This window comes from Nelumbo nucifera, chromosome 2 (genome assembly GCF_055504915.1).
Source record: "Nelumbo nucifera cultivar China Antique chromosome 2, China Antique-T2T, whole genome shotgun sequence".
NCBI lineage: Eukaryota > Viridiplantae > Streptophyta > Magnoliopsida > Proteales > Nelumbonaceae > Nelumbo > Nelumbo nucifera.
This window is the reverse complement of record NC_142650.1, coordinates 51926752-51945419: the sequence shown is the minus strand read 5'-3', so window position 1 is coordinate 51945419 and position 18668 is coordinate 51926752. Positions and strand designations below refer to the sequence as shown.

The window sequence follows — 18668 nt, the reverse complement described above, 5'->3', positions numbered from 1 at the left end:
AATAAAGGACATATATGCCATTTTATATCGGTTAAAAAAACGTCAAATAAAAATTCCAAAAAAAAAGGGGCATTCGCTCTTTTATAAATAATATAGATTTTGGTTAGTATAAAACCAGATATTAACTGCAACAGTAAGAAAATACATAAGCAATTTACCCTTATTTTTCGGTGGAGGATTTTATATTTTACCCAATAAGTAGAAATCAAGAATTAAGGAATTTTAGGTGGTTTGGAGTATCAAGAACTCCCCAAGTTGGCTTTGGAAATATTTCCGTTAACCAGCACAGCATGGACTATCAACAGTTGTGCGAGCAGAGACGGATGTCTCTACTCTAGTGTCTAGTCTCAATCGACTCTACCACACCACGGTGCCCCACACACCTAGAAAGAAAAATGTAGGGACGGGAGTTTATACACCAGAATAAGCACGGCAGGCAGAGCCGCAGAAGTGCAGAAAGAAAAAAAAAATATTGAGACTTGAGAAGATGGAGCCATTAGAAGCAGTAGCAGAATCTCATCCTCATGTGCTCGTCTTCCCGATCCCCGTGCAGGGCCACGTTAACTCCATGCTCAAGTTATCAGAGCTCCTCTCCATCACCGGATTTCATGTCACGTTCCTCACCTTCGAACACATCCACCGCCGCCTCCTCCGCTTTACCAACGTCACCTCCCGCTTCGCCCGTTGGCCTGGATTCCACTTTGCAACCATCCCAAATGATCTCCCATTTGATCACCCCAACTCAGGCCCCAGCTCATGGAGTTTTTCGACTCCTTAAAAATCATGTCCATCCCTCTTTTACGAGAGATGCTCGTATCCAATCGTTGGGGATCTGACGTCCGGCCGCCGGTGACATGCATTATAGCAGATGGGACCCTGTCATTCACCATTGATGTGGCTCAAGAGCTTAACATCCCGGTTATTTATTTCCGTACAATCAGCGCTTGCAGCTTCTGGGCTTATTTCAGTATTCCGAAACTCATTGAAGCAGGCGAGCTTCCGTTTGGAGGTAGGTCGGGATTACTACTCGAACTCCAATCAAAGATAATATCGAATTCGATTTGAGCTTGTCTAATCAAGTTTATAATAAAATATTAATTTTTAATATAATTTTTATTATGATAAAATTAATATAATTTATTTATATTATAAATAGGAGTAAATTGTCGAATCTTCTCAGTCCGGCTGTTGTTCAAACTTCAGCTGAAGCTGAAGTGGTAATTGCAATCACCTCACTGAACTTTACAAGTAAAACCCCATATCTTACAAATCAAAATGTTTATTTTCCAAAAGTTTGTCTTCATATCAATCACAACCCAAAGCTTTTTCAATCTATTTTCCAAAATTGATTTATCAATCGCTCAAAGCTAAAATTACAAAACTCCCCTCATGATGGGCATTTTGGCAGCTCTTGGTTGGCAGTTGACTTGGATGCCTAGTTGAACAATCCTTACTTGAAATATAGCTTGGATGTCAAGTTAAATAGTCTCTATCAAAAATGTGGCTTGCATGCCTATTTGAACAGTCCCTACCTGGAATGTGGCTTAGACACCTAGCTGAATGGTTCCTATTTGGAATGTGGCTCGGATGCCTAGCCGAACAGTCCCTACCTGGAATGTGGCTTGGATGCCTAGCTGAATGGTTCCTACCTGGAATGTGGCTCGGATGCCTAGTTGAACAGTCCCTACCTATAATGTGGCTTAGACGCCTAGTTGAATGGTTCCTAGTTGGAAGGTGGCTCTGACACCTAGCTGAATGGTGGCGAGCTGTATAGCTTATTGGGGCGACCTGCAAGGAAATAGTGTCAGAGTGCCCGGGTTGCTTTACCCAGGGTGGGCACTCCAATGCTTAAGTCAGCGAGCTGGAGATTTTTTGAGAGAGCAAAAAGTGAGGTAGAGAGCTGCGAGAGCTAAATTGCGCATATACCTTATGAGGTTGGAGGTAAGGCCTTTATATAGGCATTGTTTGGCGTGGGCATTACGCACCGCGTCTGAGATCTCCAAGAAGTTATGGATGGCCGAGCTGAGGTCTTCGGAGGTAATGGCACACGTAGACCAAGCTTTGTGCCTTATTTGGTTTTCTTCAAAACATTCAGTGAAGGAGCTGACTTCCGAAAGCGGTACCACAATCGAGTCGACAAGTCCTCAATGGAGGTCGCTTCTCGCACCGAGGTCACTTCAACCAGTAGTGACAAAGTACCACAGGTTGGAAAGTACTCAAGGGAAGTCGCTTCTCACGCCGAGGTCACTTGGATCGGTAATGACGAGGTACCACAGGTCGGCCCTAGACAAGGTGTTCCTAGCAGCCTAACCGAGGTGCCCGAGTTGTAAATGAGGTCACCGGCTAGGACTCTAGTAGGTTGGCGGAGGTAGATCTCTAGGTCGGTAAAGGTAGGTCGCCAGCTAGGATTCCATCATTTCAGCTAAGGCTAGTCATTGCCTATGTGGTGTCGGGGTGTCATCCAGCTGTTCTGAGATGCCACATGTCACGGTATCATTGGAGGACCAAATCTACCCTCATTAATTGCCCCCCACTCCCGAGCTGATGTCAACTCAATGAAGGGAGTAGCTTTGTGCTTCGTTGTAGGTCCTTTAACCTGTTACCAACATATTTTGAGGTCGGCTTAGGGGTCGTTGATGCTGAAAGCGGTTTGAGTTCACCTTGTGATACGAGCATTGCTGTTTGCATTCGAATAGCGGGTCGATTTTATGGCTGCATTGTGTCAATCCTTGGAGGTGCTGGTCGTCTACTCCTACGATAAGCCATAGGGAGCTCAACTTGCGGGGGCGGCTCCACTAACTCTAGGTTGCCAACTCCCACGGGAACCTTGAAAGGCTTGACCTTCAAGGGCGACTGCAGTGCGTTGGCTGCCAACTCCCGTAGGAGCCGCGAAGAGCTCGACCTGTAAGGGCGACCTCGCGAATAAGGTTCACAAGCATCTTCCAGCTTGGTTACGTGTGTCGCCAGGTCGGTGGAAGCAGGTCACCAGCTCGGCGGAGGTAGGTCTCCATGTCGGCAAAAGCAGGTCGCCAGGTCGATGGATGCAAGTCGCCAAGTTGGCGAAAGTAGGTTGTTAGGTCGGCGGAATTTTGATAGTCCAGTTTTGCTCTCAGCACCTCGGCCTACAGACACCTTGTCACCCAGGCAGGACTGTCCTACAAGGGCAGCTCCACAACCTACTAACCATCAACTCCCACGAAGACCACAGAGGGCTCGACCTACGGGGGTGGCCTCACATTCTATTGGCCGTCAACTTTCGCAGAGAGCATGTAAGGCTTGACCTATGGGGGTGACCTCACAGTTAGGGAGATTTTGTCCGGGCAAGACTGCGAAAACTTGTCTGGGCTAATCATTTTGATTCTACCCCCTGAGGGTTCCTTCGATCCAAGCACTGTTGTTGTTGCTTAAGGATGCCACTACTTGAGGCTCAGAGAATCGAGTGAAAACTTAACTTTTTTGTAGCGTTTCCCACAGACGGCGCCAATTGATGATGGGTGTTTTGGCAGCTCCCGACTGGCAAGTGACTCGAATGCCTAGCTAAACAATCCCTACCTGGAATGTGGCTCGAATGCCTAGCTGAACAGTCCCTACCTGAATGGTTCCTAGCTAGAAGGTGGCTCTGACGCCTAGTTGAATGGTAACGAGTTGTATAGCTTATTGGGGCGGCCTGCAAGGAAATAGTGTCAAAGTGCCTGGGTTGCTTTACCCAGGGTGGGCATTCCGATGCTGAAGTCAACAAGCTAGACATTTTTTGAGAGAGCTAAAAGCGAGATATAAATCTGCGAGAGATAAATTGCACATCTACCTTCTGAGGTTGGAGGTATGGCCTTTATATAGGCATTGTTTGGCGTGGGCATCACGCATCGCGTCCGAGATCTCCGGGAAGTCGTGGCTAGTCGGGCCAAGGTCTTCAGAGGTAGTGGCGCACGTAGACCAGGCTTTGTGCCTTATTCGGTTTTCTCTTAAACATTCGATGTAGGAGCTAACATCCAGAAGACCCGGGAGTGACAGGATACACACAGAGGAGGTCGGCGAGCTTGTCTCGCAGGTTGCCACCTAGACCTCATTCGAGTTGACAAGTCCTGAACTGAGGTCGCTCCTCGCACCGAGGTCACTTTGACCGGTACTAACAAAGTACCACAGGTCGACAAGTCCTCAAGGGAGGTCGCTCCTCACGCCGAGGTCACTTGGATCGGTAATGATGAGGTACGACAGGTCGGCCCTAGACAAGGTGTTCCTACCAGTCTTACCGACGTGCCCGAGTTGTAAATGAGGACGCCAGGTAGGACTCCAATAGGTCAGCGGAGGTAGGTCGCCAATTAGGATTCCATCATTTCAGCTAAGGCAAGTCATCGCGTATGTGGTGTCAAGGTGTCGTCCAGTTGTTCTGAAATGCCATATGTCACGATGTCAGTGGAGGACCAAATCTGCCCTCATCATCTCCTTTTTTATTAGTCATAAAATTTATATTGTTTTTTTTATAGAAATTAGATTCTGTAATAACTATTAGGGTATTTTGGATATTTTCATCCGAGGGGGTCTATTTACAATTATATCAAAATGTTTACAGATGAATGCAATTACAAAATTTTAGGGGGGATTTAAATAATTTACCATATAAATAAATAGATAAATTTATAATTATGTTTTATAATATATTTTTATTTAAAATATTTACAATACTAATTTATGCATAATTGGTTCAAATGGAGCAGAGCTCAATTAATTCCTGAATATCGATTAGACTGGAGTTAAAGTAGTGATTAGTGAAACTTAAAACTCGACTGAGTTGAAGTTGAATTTTGAGTTTGAGTATGAATCAAATAAAGTTCAATTATCCCAGGACGAAACTAAACTCAGTACGATTATGGCCCTAATTGAGCTCAAAAAAATATGCCCTAATGAGAAGGGCATATTAGTACCTGAACTTTAGTCTCACTATAATACCTAAATTTTAAAAAATGCGTGCTATTCTATTCGTTAATAGTAGAACATTATGACATGTGTGACTTAAATTTTTAAAATATTATAATTATTTTTGAGAACATTTTACCATTTTTTTCAAAACTATTAACACTTAGTGCCTATTTGGCAAGTCTTTTCCAGAAGATCTGTTACAAGATCTAATGATTAAAAGCCAATGTGAGGTTTTGCAAATAGATCTTGGAAGATCAAAGACTTTTGGTTGAAATATTTTACATAGATCTCATAAAAGACCATAAAAATTAGAAGACGGTTGGGCAATGTGAATGTCTTGTGTGTGGGCCAACAAACCTTTCACTTAACATGTGGGACCCACATACATTTTTTAAGGTGGGACCCACATAACAATGGTGGACATGTATGTGGGGCCCACTTACATTTTACAAGGTGGGCTCGACATACCATTGGTGGACATGCAAGTGGGGTCCATGTGTCGACATGTGTGTGGGGCCACGTACATTTTATAAGGTGGGCCTGACATACCATTGGTGACCATGCATGTAGGGTCCATGTGTGGACATGTATGTGGGGCCTATACACACTTTTCAAGGTGAGCCCCACATACAATAGGTTGATATGTAGAGTCCATGTGTGGACATGTATGCGTGGCCGACATACATTTTGCAAGGTGGGCCCCATATACCATTGGTGGACATGCATGTAGGGTCCATGTGCGGTCATGTATGTGGGGCCCACATACATTTTATAAGGTGACCCCCACATGCCATTAGTGGACATGCATGTGGGTCAATGTGTGGACATGTATGTGGGGCCCACGTACATTTATCAAGTTGGGCCCCACATACAATTGGTGCACATGTATGTAGGGTCATTGTGTGGACACGTATGTGGGGCCCACATGCATTTTGCAAGGTGGGCCCCACATACCATTGGTGGATATGCATGTAGGTTCCATATGTGGACATGTATGTGGGGTCCACATACATTTTACAATGTGGGCCCCACATGCCATTGGTGGATATGCGTGCGGGTCTATGTTTATACATGTATGTGGGGCCTACATACATTTTACAAGGTGGGTCCCACATAATACCTAATGTGGACTCCATTTTCTCCAAGCGTGTGCATCGTACCACACGTTCAAAGAAGACGTGACACTAAAAGACTATAAAAGCTTTATTTGAAACTTCTTGAAAAAGCTCAAATTCGGGCTTTTGACGTCTTTTATGGGCTGGAGATTTTCCCGAATAGATATTTCTATTGCCAAATGGGAAAAGCCCAGAATTTAGGCTTCTGATTTTCTAAACAATCTGAAACCCGCACGGAAAGACTTGTCAAATGTGGCTTTAGGATCCAATTTAGTAATCAGAATAGAAATCAAAATGGTTTATTTCCAATGTTTGTTTAGTTCATAAAGTAATCAAAATGGGAATTGAAACTAGTTAGAGTGACATTTTGATGAGACAATGAAAGAAATTTGTTCGAAAATAGAAAAAAGAAGGAAATTGAATGAACTTTGATAGTATGAAATGGCTTACAAAATAAGATATCGAGGTTAGGGACTCACTCATCCAAAGGGGTTGAGAACTCACTCATCCAAAGGAGATGGGACTCACTTACACGAGGGATTTCTCTCAATTCTCAAAGAAAGCTTTAAGCTTCTTAAGACAAAGAGAATAACTTGATGCCTCTAGGTAGATTACAAGGTTTTATGAGAATAAAAACTAGTTATTGGAGCATTTAATATAAAACTAGCCATTAGAGGATTTAATAAAATTAACTATTAAAAATTTACCAACAAACAAGCTATTAAAAACCCACCAACCAAAATGATTGTTAGGGGCATGAACTTGAATGATATGGTGCTTTTTGGGGCTTCTTAAATGATATGGTGCTTTTTGGGAAATAAACTTGAATTGCATCATATTTCATTCTCAATGGGAGAATGGCCATTCCTTCAAATAGGGGAACGCCATCCTACCCTGAATGGGAACGAGATTGCTATTCCATCCAAACAAACAATTAGAATTAAAATAACCCATCCAATTCCAATTCCATACCCTTATTTTTGTAATCCAAATGGGCCCTTAGAGTACTTCCCTATTTTGATCTAAGCTTCTCAACCATGGAATTGGAAGATGAGGTCCAAGGATCTCACGGGCATTCCATTGTGATCAAACGAAGGCAATTCCCCGGCCAAACCATTATAATATGCAATTTGTTCTGCCACCACAACATGCGAAAGCGAGCATGGATGCTTGCAGCACTTGTCTTGAAGAAAAATATATGGTTTTTCACCTTAACTTTTGATGATGCACTATCTACTAACTCCCTCGTGTTAGTTATTGGGCCCGGATAAAGTTTTAATCTGGCAATGCTGAGTTGTACTGTCGAGTTGTAAACTGTAAGTCCAAGCTGAGAAGGGCTATAAAGAAAGAAGAATTAGAGTGCTTAAGTAGGTTTTACCCAAGAAGACACTCCGATGCTTAAGTCAGTAAGGAGATTTTAGTCAGAATATGTGAAAGAGTTCAAGAGCTTTTGTGCGCATACCTTTCAGAGAGGTCATGGGTTCCTTTTATATCTATCTGAGGTTTAGGTGCCATCAAGCAACGTCTTTGTCTTCTGCGAAGTTGTTTCCACAGCTTGGAGTGTGATGAACTATTAGTTGCTAAATCCGCACGACAGTTACAGGTCGCTCGTGTGTCTTGTAGTGTACAATTCGGCGAGTTGTTCCTATAGTCGTGGTAATGGTGTTCGTGTGGGCACGGTGTGCAGAACTGTTTCGGAACGAGCTGGTGTTGTCGACGGGCCGAGCTCGCCTTAGCTTGACCTTACACCTGATGTCGATTGCCACGTGTTGGTATGTCGAGCTGTCTTGCTGAATTGGACGTTGTGTCACTAATAGTGTCCATGTGTCGATAGTTGCGTGGGTGACCAAAATGCCCCTCATCAACTTTCTTCCTCGGCAAAGGTGATAATTATTTGTGTTCTTTGGCAATGACAACAGTCTAAAACTCTGTTTGTGTATGGCAAATTGATTAGCTTTGATGGTATTTTTGGCTATTCACCTATTTAACGGTTATAGGACTTCTGACCTAAATTGGTCTCGTTTAAGTGCTCATTGAACATGCGTACAAAGCTGTGCCTACCTAGTGATGGGACTAAGGCCCCATTTGGTTCACAGGAATAGGGGTTTGAAATCAGAATCAAAATGGGCTATTCTGATTCCAATTATTTGATTGAGCCGAATTGGAATCCCATTCCCGTTCCTGCTCGATTCCGATTCCAGCTGTGATGTGTGAACCAAACTTACTTTAACTAAATTATAATTATTTCCAATAAAAGAAATTAAAATATAATTTGCTAATTTTTTAAATGTGAAATGGGATCGGTTGCATTTGAAGAATCCAAAATTTCTGTGTTTTCTTGCAGGAGATGCCGACTTGGATCGTCCGATAACGTGCGTGCCGGGGATTGAAAGCTTTCTCAGACGACGAGACCTCCCGAGTTTTTTACGAACCAATAACTTGAGTGACCGTTTTCTCCAATACCTTATGACAGAGACCCTTAACACGACTCGAGCATCTGCCCTCATACTTGATACATTTGAGGACCTAGAAGGACCGGTCCTCTCTCAAATTCTTTCTCATTGTCCAAAGCTGTATACAATCGGACCTCTCCATGCTCTCTTAAAAACCCTGTTTACAGATTCCTCGCCTTCTGTTTCGTCTAATAGTCTCTGGGAAGAGAACAAAAGTTGCATAACGTGGCTTGATTCAAAACCGTTGAGATTGGTGGTGTATGTAAGCTTTGGAAGTATAACTGTGATGACCAGAGAAGAAATAATAGAGTTCTGGCACGGTTTGGTAAACAGCGGAAAGTGGTTCTTATGAGTCATAAGGCCGGACTTGTTAGCTGGAAAAGAAGGGGAGGGTCAGATCCTGACAGAATTGATGGAGGGGACGAGGGAGAGGGGATACATGGTGGAATGGGCTCCCCAGGAGGAAGTCTTGGCCCACCCGGCCGTCGGTGGCTTTCTGACCCACAGTGGGTGGAATTCTACCCTGGAGAGCATTTACGCAGGAGTTCCGATGATCTGTTGGCCCTACTTCGCGGATCAGCAGGTGAACAGTAGATTTGTCAGTGAGGTGTGGAAGCTAGGTCTAGACATGAAGGATACGTGCGACAGATTGAAGGTGGAATTAATGGTGAAAGAACTGATGGAGAAGAAAATGGATGAAATATTGTTGAAATCGGCAGATAAGATAGCGAAGTTAGCGAGGATGTCTGTTAGCGAAGGAGGTTCCTCTTCCTACAACTGGGACAAACTGATCAAAGATATAAAATCGATGTGCCTGCAGCAAGCTTCCCATGAATAAGCCTAGCTAAAATGTTTCCATTACTGGTTTAGAATATGCATGTTCAATTTCATAATACTGATTGTGTACTTTGAAGACTTCCGAGTGCATGTGTTATCTACCCCTCAGGTGGCCAGTGGAGAGAAGATTATTCATTACAGTTTACAAGCTATACCCTCCCTTTCCTTCTCTCTCTATCTAACATCCAAAATGATGCTATATTGATGTTACATCAGTATCGTTGTGTCTTTTCTCGGAAAATATTGAATTTAGCGTTATTCCTCATCACACTTTTCCAATTTTCAAGACATGGTATGGAGTAAAATAAGAGAGTGTTGTTTGAAGCATGCTTTGTATGATGCAACGCCTACGTGGTGTCATTTTCTAAGAAAACGATATCGATGCCAAACATCCTCTTTAATTACAAAGCCAAAAAAGCAGAAAGTTTTGGATTTAAGCAGAAAGTTTTGGATTTGAGAAACTACCATATAAACATTATCCTTAAAAAATTTTAACTTTGGAGGCTTCAAAAAATCTTTTGCACTCATTGGTTAATGTAAAAAAGAGGGATTTAAGTCGTTTGTATTCATTACAACCAAAATAACAATTGAAATTCATAGGAATACAAATTTTACAAGTGTAAAACTGAAGCAATTTACATTCATGAATTGGTCAAAGATGTTTTTGAACTGTACAGATTTGTTTTTGCACCGGAAATCAAAACTACCAACTCCAATGCTCTAAATGTGTTGTGAAGTGTTGTGAGGAGCACTCTTTGAAGAGCAAATCTCCTGTAGGAGATGAAAGGGACATGTTCTCAATGTAGCTACAAAGGCTGCTATTATGACTGGTTGTTGGGAGTCCTCCAGTGCAGTGCATGGCTGCAAGTGTTGCGATGACGACTTGGGATCTGCTTCTCTCACTGAACGCTACTTACACCGACTTCACAGAATGTTTAAAATCCATAGTGGGATGTGAGGTCAGTGTGAGGAGCGCTCTATGAGGAGTATGATCATTAATTATTGGGTAAATTACAAAGACCCCCCTGTACTATAGGGTCTGTGACAAAGACCCTTCTATACTTTGTTTTGTGACAAATGCATCCTGTACTATGACCGTGAGACAAAGACCCCCTTTTGTTAGTTTTTCGTTGAAGTCTATCATTACAATATTTTTTAATCCCCATACTACCCTTGTTATAACTACCCTTGTACTTCCTAGGCAAGCTGAGCTAAAACCTTGTACTATTAAACTCGGCTCGAATCCACCCCTACCAATGAGAATATTAGCTTTAGACCCTAAAGAAGAGCTAATAATTCATCCTTCATGGTAATCCTACTCATTTTAATAAAGTTTTTCATTGATAATTGAGGCACTTACGAAGATTTTCTTGGGCTGGGAATGTCCTAGAAGACATATTATTCCTTGTCTCTGCTTTCTAGAATCAAACTCCGAAATCTTACTTCCGTAGCCATACTTGTTCATTACAATAAATCAGGTCCCAGGAGATTCTTAAAATTGATTAGGAAAAAGCAAAATCGCCAAACTTACATGCATTTTTCATTGCACTAAAGTCCACAATCTACACTCTTTCCATTCTTGTTCAAGAAAGGACTCTACAATTGCTCCTAATCCATCAAATAATAAAGAGCCTATATCAAACAGATTAAAACTATCAACAACCTCCTCCATTGCTATATTAATCTTGCAACTGCCCCAATCCTCATAGAGAAGAAAGCCAGGTCATCATCACCTTATGATAGCTTGATGCCATCCCAACAGATTGAACGCTGGTTGACAACAATAATACTTCCATCTCCATCTCCAGGTTCTTCTGAATATGAGAGAGAATTTATTGAATATCTTACCAAACCCGCATTACTATTACCATGAATGTTCCTACAGTTTGGAAGCTGTAGGCTTGTCCAGGAGCCAGGTTAGCTTCCCTTTAGGTGAAACAATTTGAACAGGCAGCAAATCAGAATTTTCCTGATTCCCAAGCGCTCTATGCACAGCATTAGCTTTACCAAATCCACATACAACAAGGGTGATGCTTGCAGACGAGTTGATTACCGGAAAAGTATAAGTTATTCTCTCTAGAGGTGGCTTTGGAGAGTCCTTGATGAAGGTTACCCATGTTTATTCTCATTGACGAGAGGATGCCCGGGGAATAGAGACGCCACATGACCATCCAAACCCCTGCCCAAAAGCATGAAAGGGGAGGAGAGCGGAAGAAGAGAGATTCGGGGAGAGAGAGAGAGAGAGAGAGAGAGATGTGAAGGAATCTGAGATAAAGGGGATTAACGCTGTTGATGTTCGTGTATCGTGAGGTCGAGGAAGATGAACAGTATTTTCTCCCAATTGTCCGAATAGTTATTAAAAGGGTAGTACGAGAATTAAAAAATATTGCAACGACGCAATTCAATAAAAGCTAATGGAAGGGGGTTTGTCTCACGGTCATAGTTCTTTGTCACAAAACTAACTACAGGGGTCTTCGTCACAAACCCCATAGTACTAGGAGGTCTTTGTAATTTACGCTTAAGGGGGGTGTTCTTTTTTCGGATTTTGAGAGGGGGGAAAGTTGGTCAATGGGATTTTGGTTCCCTTTGACCATGAATCCAATATTCTTTTTTCAAATTTTTGTAGGGACCAAGGCCTCTCTATCACTTACCCACCCATATCCTAGATGGATAAATAACTTTCCCACCTAGTGGAAAAGTTGCCAAAACTTGAATGAAACAAAAATGTCCCTTAAAATAATGAATTTTTATGGCTAAAATGGCCATTGACTTATTTACATGAGAAATAAAACAAAATGAGTAAATGCACTTATCCCTTTTCCATTAAAAACTACACAAGTAATGGGGAGCTCGGCTTCAGTCTAGGCACGCTACGTCCAGGCAACGTTCATCTCTTGTGGTGAATCTTACGCTCTCTCTCCCCATTCGCCCGGCGGCGATTGTACAACCATCACGGCCTGGACTGAAGCCGAACTCAAACGTGAGTTTTGCTCCTCTCCTCTCTTCTCTTCGACTGTAGCTACCTGGACCGAAGCCGGACTCCTCTCCAAGTCCAAGGCAATCTACCTATTCCTCATTTCCCTTGCTATTGATTTACTGTGCATCAGAAGTTCAGAACGATCACCAAAACCTTACTCGTCACTCTGATCTTTGTCTTTGGATAGTTGTAGAATTTGAGGCTGTTGTTTCAATTCTTCCATGGCGTTTGCTCGTTATCCACCGGCTGTGCCTGTGGACACTTCAAATCCTCCGAGAACCCCGGTTATATCTTCTTTTTCTTCAGCTTCCTCCATTGTTAATACCACTATCTTTTCGAATTCTTTCTCTTCTGTTCGGACCAAAGTGCGTGAGCCTTCACTCTTTTCGAGTTTCCGTAGAATCGCACAAGCAGGTGTTCTCCTTCTCTTTCATTAATAAGAACTTCTTCCTTTTTTTTTATTTGCAGGGATTTGTCCAACTTCTCTTTCATTTTCAATGGTGTGAAAGTTTCCGAGGATATTGTTGCCCGGAATTGAAATTTAGAGATTCGATTTCATGGTTTTTTTCCTGTACTCTGTGATTAGTTTATTCTCCAGTTTCAATAGCTTTTAGTACTCTGTTCGGATCAAAGTGCCGAGATCCGTCGGAGCACGTCTACCGGGGACACAACGGACCTTGGGGCTTCCAGCATCAGCTCGGCGTTTTTGAGTGGCAGGGCGATATGCCAGAGATTTCCTTCATTCCCGAAATGTTATTCTTTATATACATGAGGATACTGGCAGACATGGGTAGAAGTAGGAGGTATTCCTGGAAACTGGAATCGGTTCGAGAGCCCAACGGTGACCACCACCGTCGCCTGATAAACCTTCGGTTTGTATCCCTTCTGACACTTGGTATCGATGAGCGCCATATCTGAATCAAGAACTCTACCGTTCACACTGATTGCAGGGCAAATCAGGTAAAGCTTTCCCCCTTGTACTTCCTCATCCGCTCTCAATGCCGAGATCCGTCGAATCCGTCGGAGCACGTCTACCGGGGACACAACGGACCCTGGGGCTTCCAGCATCAGCTTGGCGAGATTTTAAGTACTTGTCCTATCTTCTTGCAGTCGCCACCGGGCGGATGGGGAGAGAAAGCATGAGATTCGTCTACGACAGGAGAGGAGAGGAGAGGAGAGGAGAGGAGAGACGTTTTGCTTAACCCTTCACACGATTCAGTGAAGCCGAACTCTTACCTTGGTACTTATCTAAACACGAACGGGGCCTAATTATTATGCGAGGTTTATGTGAGAACAAATTTTGTACGGAAAAAATCCGGATTCCATGACGTGTCTACTAGTGATCCAGAAGCGATCCCTTTGACTTCTAACAGAGGAGACTGCAGAGATAGCAGGGACGAGCTTTAACGGATCCCTTTGAGAAGATGGAACCATCACCGGTGGCAGTACCTCATGTGCTCGTCTTACCGATCCCCCTCCAGGGCCACATAAACTCCATGCTCAAGTTATCAGAGCTCATCTCACTTGCTGGATTTCACGTCACATTTCTCAACACCGAACACATCCACCGCCTTCTCCTCCACTTTACAAACGTCACCTCCCGCTTCGCCCGTTGGCCCGGATTCCACTTTGCAACCATCCCAGATGGTCTTCCTTTTGATCACCCCCGCTCAGGTCCAGGCCTCGTTGAATTGTTCGACTCCTTAAAAATTACGTCTATCCCTCTTTTACGAGAGATGCTCGTATCCAATCGATGGGGATCTGACGTCCGGCCACCTGTGACATGCATCATAGCAGATGGGATCATGTCATTCACCATTGATGTGGCTCGAGACCTTAACATACCCACTATATTTTTCCGTACAGTCAGCGCTTGCAGCTTCTGGGCTTATTTCTGTGTTCCAAAACTCATTGAAGCAGGCGAGATTCCTTTCAGAGGTAGGTTGAGACTGCCATCTGCCATTGAAGAGTCCAAGTATTCTTTTACCTTTTTTTGTTTTTCTCTTCCGATCTTGCTAGCTTCAGGTGTTTTAGTGCTTCTTTCGCTCTTGATGCAAGTAGCTAGGTTGCATAAATAATAAAAATAATTTGTAGCAGATGCCGACATGGACTGTCCGATAACGTGCGTGCCGGGGATGGAAAACTTTCTCCGACGAGCTGACCTCCCGGGTTCTTGTCGAACCAACAACTTGGGTGATCGTACTCTCCAATTCCTTGTCACAGAGACCATTAACACGACTCGAGCATCTGCCCTCATACTAAACACATTTGAAGACCTAGAAGGACCAATCCTCTGTCAAATTCGTTCTCATTGTCCGAGACTGTATACAATCGGACCTCTCCATGCGCTCTTAAAAACCCAGATTTCAGATTCCTCACCTTCTGTTTCGTCCAATAGTCTCTGGGAAGAGAATAAAAGTTGCATAAGGTGGCTTGATTCAAAACCGTTGAGATCGGTGGTGTATGTAAGCTTTGGAAGTTTAGCTACGATGACCAGAGACGAAGTATTGGAGTTCTGGCACGGTTTGGTAAACAGCGGAAAGCCGTTCTTATGGGTCATAAGGCCGGACTTATTAGCTCGAAAAGAAGGGGAGGATCAGATCCTGACAGAATTGGTGGAGGGGACGAGGGAGAGGGCGTACATAGTGGAATGGGCTCCACAGGAGGAGGTCTTGGCCCACCCGGCCGTCGGTGGCTTTCTCACCCATAGTGGGTGGAATTCGACTCTGGAGAGCATTTACGCCGGTGTTCCAATGATCTGTTGGCCCTACTTTGCTGATCAGCAGATAAACAGCAGATTTGTCAGCGAGGTGTGGAAATTGGGCCTTGATATGAAGGATACTTGCGACAGATTGAAGGTGGAATTAATGGTGAAAGAAGTAATGGAGCGGAAAAGGGATGAAATGATAAAATCAGCGGAAAATATGGCCAAGTTAGCGAGGATGTCTGTCGGCGAAGGAGGATCTTCTTCCTGCAATTTGGACAAACTGATCCAAGATATAAGATCAATGTGCGTGCGAGCTTCTTCAACTTAATTCTGAATGGTAAAGGAATTTACCTTAATGTTTGTATTAGTAGTTTAGATTATGCGCGTGGCTTCTGTGTTTTTGATTGATTTCCTTCTGCTCATTATTAATTTTAAGATGTTTAACATATGGGAAAATTTCCAATAGGTATCCAGTTTAGGCCGAGTGCCAATTTAGTATCCCAACTTTAAAATGCGATAATCTAGTATTTAAACTTTCATTTTATGATAATTTAGTATCCGACCTTAATACAACGTCAGTCGGCACCATCATGTTAAATCTGGTCCGGGTTAAATACCAAAATTAATCTTTATGAAAACTCCGACTAATCCATCCCTTTCTCTTCATTCCGACCGCTCTTCATAGGAATTTGCCATGAAAATCTAATCTCATTGAGTGGTTGAGCCCTAGATCCTGATCATTCAAATGGTCCAGCTCCAGCGGTGGCGTCACTGGTGGGCTCTTCTTGTACCTATCTAGATATATACATGTGCCCTGCATAAATCTTTCTTCCTCTGAAACCCTGCACTGAATTCCTTTCGATGTCATCAATGGCGTCTACCTCTGCACAGCTCTCCCTCTGAAAGCCTTCCCACTTCCCTTCAATTTGCTGAAACCCCATTACCAGATCTCGCTCCCCCTCTCGACAAACCACCAGAAACCCAGTTCCTTCTGTCCTCTTTACATCGCAAGCAGACTCTCAGATGGGAAGCCAAAACACTCCACTACTGCTGCCCCCTCGCCACTGCCACTGGCTTCACCACTGCTACCATCACCATCTCCCCTTCCTCTCCATCAACTTTCGTTCCTTGATTCGCCCTCGATGAACCGAGAAAAGGTGTCGATGTGCTTGTCGAAGCTCTCGAACGGGAAGGTGTAACCACTGTCTTTGCCAACCCGGCCAGGTGGAGGGTCCATGGAAATACACCAAGCCCTCACCCATTCATCCATAATCCGCAATGTTCTCCCTAGACATGAACAATGGCGTCTTTGCTACAAAGGGTCACGCTCGTGCATCGGACCTTTCGGGTGTTTGCATTGCCACCTCAGGTCCCGGTTAGGGGTGATCATAGGCCAGACTTTAGGGTTATAGTTTATTAAATGACATAATATGTATACAGACTTATTTATTAAATGACATAACATGCATATAGACTTATTTTATACATTATATAATATAAAATATTACATATAATATGAATTATACATGTTATAATATTTATAAATAAAATATATAATATGATGTCAAATAACATGTATACATTATACACAAAATGTATAAATTTAAATATATGAAAGCCGGGCTTGAAGTATTAAGCCCAAGCCCGGCCCTAAAATTTACAGGCCTGATGTGAGGCCGGGCCTGAACATAAAACACAGGTCCAAGCCCGGAATTTCGGAGCTGGGCTTATGCGGGCCGGGTTGAAATGATCACCCCTAGTCCCAGTGCCACCTATTTCGTCAGAAGCCTTGCTGACGCCATGCTTGATAGCGTTCCTCTATTGCCATCACTGCACAGGTTCCTCACAGGATGATAAGCACCATGCTTTCTATGAAACCTCAATCGTTGAGGTTACTCGATCCATCACCAAGCACAAATACCTTGTGCTTGACGTCGAAGACATTCCCCGTATTGTGTGTGAGGCTTTTTACCTAGCATCTTCAGGTCGTCTGGGTCCGGTACTGATCGGCATTCAGAACGATATTCAACAGCAGCTGGTTGCTCCCAACTGGAATACTCAGATGAAACTACCCGGTTACCTATCCAGGTTGCCAAAATCGCCAGAAGAGGCCCATTTAGAACAGATTCTTCGGTTTATATCTGAGTCCAAAAAGCCTGTCTAGTATGTTGGTGGTGGATGTTTGAACTCAAATGAAGAGCTAAAACGTTTCGTTGAGATCACAGGCATTCATTGGCGAGTACTTTAATGGGTCTTGGAGCTTACCCTGGATCAGGCGATCTATCTCTTCATATGCTTGGAATGCATGGTACTGTTTATGCCAATTATGTTGTAGAGAAATCTGATTTATTGCTTGCGTTTGGAGTCAGGTTTGATGACCGTGTGACGGGAATGGTTGAGGCTTTGGCTAGCCGGGCTAAGATTGTTCACAATGATATTGACCCAGCTGAGATTGGAAAGAACAAGCAACCACACCTCTCGATTTGCACTGATGTAAAGTTGGCATTAGAAGCGATAGACAGGTTGATAGAGGACAAGCAACCTAAGCTCAAGTTTGATTTCTCAGCGCGGTGGAAGGAGCTTCATGAGCAGAAGCTGATATTTCCATTGAGTTTTAAAACTTTTGTGGAAGCTATTTCTCCCCAGCATGCAATTAATCAGGTTTTAGATGAACTGACGGATGGAAATGCAATTATAAGCACTGGGATTGAGCAGAATCAGATGTGGGCAGCCCAATGGTACAAGTATAAGAGGCAACGCCAATAGTTGACATCAGGCAGGTTAGGTGCCATGAGTTTTGGATTGCCAGCTGCCATTGGGTTTTGGATTTCTAAGTGCCATGATCAGTTTGATCAGAAATTTGATCAGATCATACCCTGGTTGTCTCTTCCTCTGCCAGCAACAAGAGTCGTCTTCTATGGCAATGGCTGAGTTAGAAAAAAGGGGATGCAATTTCTTCCAGTAACGACAATAAGAGTCATCTTCTCCGGCAATGGTACTATTAGTTTCTTCGATTTCAATTTTTTCGACATCACATTCACTTGACATCACCAGCGTGAGGAGATGGTTTTCGGAATTTCAGGTAACAGAATGGGTGAACAATGATTCCCATTTGCAGAGAAAGGATTATAGCTGGAGTCGTTTTTGTCATTTCAAAAATGAAATCATGCATTGCTCGAAACAGCTAATGGGTAATTATGTCTTTTTGTATTTTGACCGACGATTGTCACATTATAAAGTTTGAGTACTAAGGCACTCAACCTAAAATACATGATACCTATCGAGAATTTTTCCTATTAATTTCATAATACAGTACTTTTTGGAGTGGATATTCTCACAGGCTCTAGGCGACGAGGAAGTAATTAAGGGATGAATTAATTTATTGCTTTCAGCTGGCCTGTCGCGCTCTCTCTCTCTTTGAGAGGATGATTGATCAACCAATTTGCAGAGCTGATGAGGCAAATAAGATAGACCGCCTCTCTCTTAATTTATAAAAATTGCACTAGCAGTGCAGTACTGTACGTACACACTTGATCAATTGTTTATGGCTCAATTTTAGGATCTTCCCTTTTTTTGCAGTTCATATCGATCATAAGCCATAAGGCCACAAGCATGTAGGGATAGGAAACAGGGCATTATCACTCCCTCGTGATGGAAGGCCC

At 43.2% G+C, this 18668-nt stretch overlaps 3 protein-coding genes and 1 pseudogene across 7 annotated transcripts; all 4 read left to right on the top strand.

Moving 5' to 3' along the window:
• Positions 1-379: 379 nt before the first annotated feature.
• LOC104601154 (7-deoxyloganetic acid glucosyltransferase-like) lies at positions 380-9465 on the top strand (annotated as a pseudogene). The gene is made up of 2 exons (XR_016082206.1): positions 380-1009; positions 8377-9465. The product of XR_016082206.1 is annotated as a 7-deoxyloganetic acid glucosyltransferase-like (transcript).
• Positions 9466-12089: 2624 nt separating this feature from the next.
• On the top strand, positions 12090-18332 carry LOC104601152 (7-deoxyloganetic acid glucosyltransferase-like). Of its 4 annotated transcripts, none has more exons than XM_010264385.3 (3): positions 12090-14237; positions 14397-15343; positions 17376-18332. In XM_010264385.3, exons 1-2 carry the CDS (start codon positions 13724-13726, stop codon positions 15332-15334), a joined length of 1452 nt encoding a protein of 483 aa, XP_010262687.1. In that variant the 5' UTR covers positions 12090-13723; the 3' UTR covers positions 15335-15343; positions 17376-18332. The 4 variants fall into 4 exon arrangements, with proteins under 4 accessions (XP_010262687.1, XP_010262688.1, XP_088755467.1 ...); XM_010264386.3 differs by having other exon boundaries at positions 16845-18332; XM_088899341.1 differs by lacking the exon at positions 17376-18332 and having other exon boundaries at positions 12090-12302; positions 12768-14237; positions 14397-15539.
• LOC104601153 (acetolactate synthase, chloroplastic-like) lies at positions 16285-17170 on the top strand. Its single transcript, XM_088897845.1, has 2 exons — positions 16285-16381; positions 16845-17170. The coding sequence occupies exons 1-2, from the start codon at positions 16285-16287 to the stop codon at positions 17168-17170; spliced, it is 423 nt and encodes a 140-aa protein (XP_088753971.1).
• LOC148802211 (acetolactate synthase 1, chloroplastic-like) lies at positions 17254-17772 on the top strand. The gene has a single exon (XM_088897844.1). It carries the CDS (start codon positions 17254-17256, stop codon positions 17770-17772), a length of 519 nt encoding a protein of 172 aa, XP_088753970.1.
• Positions 18333-18668: the final 336 nt, after the last annotated feature.

Excerpts from the sequence above, each read along its gene's own strand:
- LOC104601152 (XM_010264385.3), top strand. The coding sequence starts at position 13,724 with ATGGAACCATCACCGGTGGCAGTACCTCATGTGCTCGTCTTACCGATC. Across the intron at positions 14,238-14,396 it reads AGGCGAGATTCCTTTCAGAG|ATGCCGACATGGACTGTCCG; the intron begins GTAGGTTGAGAC and ends AATTTGTAGCAG.
- LOC104601153 (XM_088897845.1), top strand. The coding sequence starts at position 16,285 with ATGTTCTCCCTAGACATGAACAATGGCGTCTTTGCTACAAAGGGTCAC. Across the intron at positions 16,382-16,844 it reads CATTGCCACCTCAGGTCCCG|GTTCCTCACAGGATGATAAG; the intron begins GTTAGGGGTGAT and ends ATCACTGCACAG.
- LOC148802211 (XM_088897844.1), top strand. The coding sequence starts at position 17,254 with ATGGGTCTTGGAGCTTACCCTGGATCAGGCGATCTATCTCTTCATATG.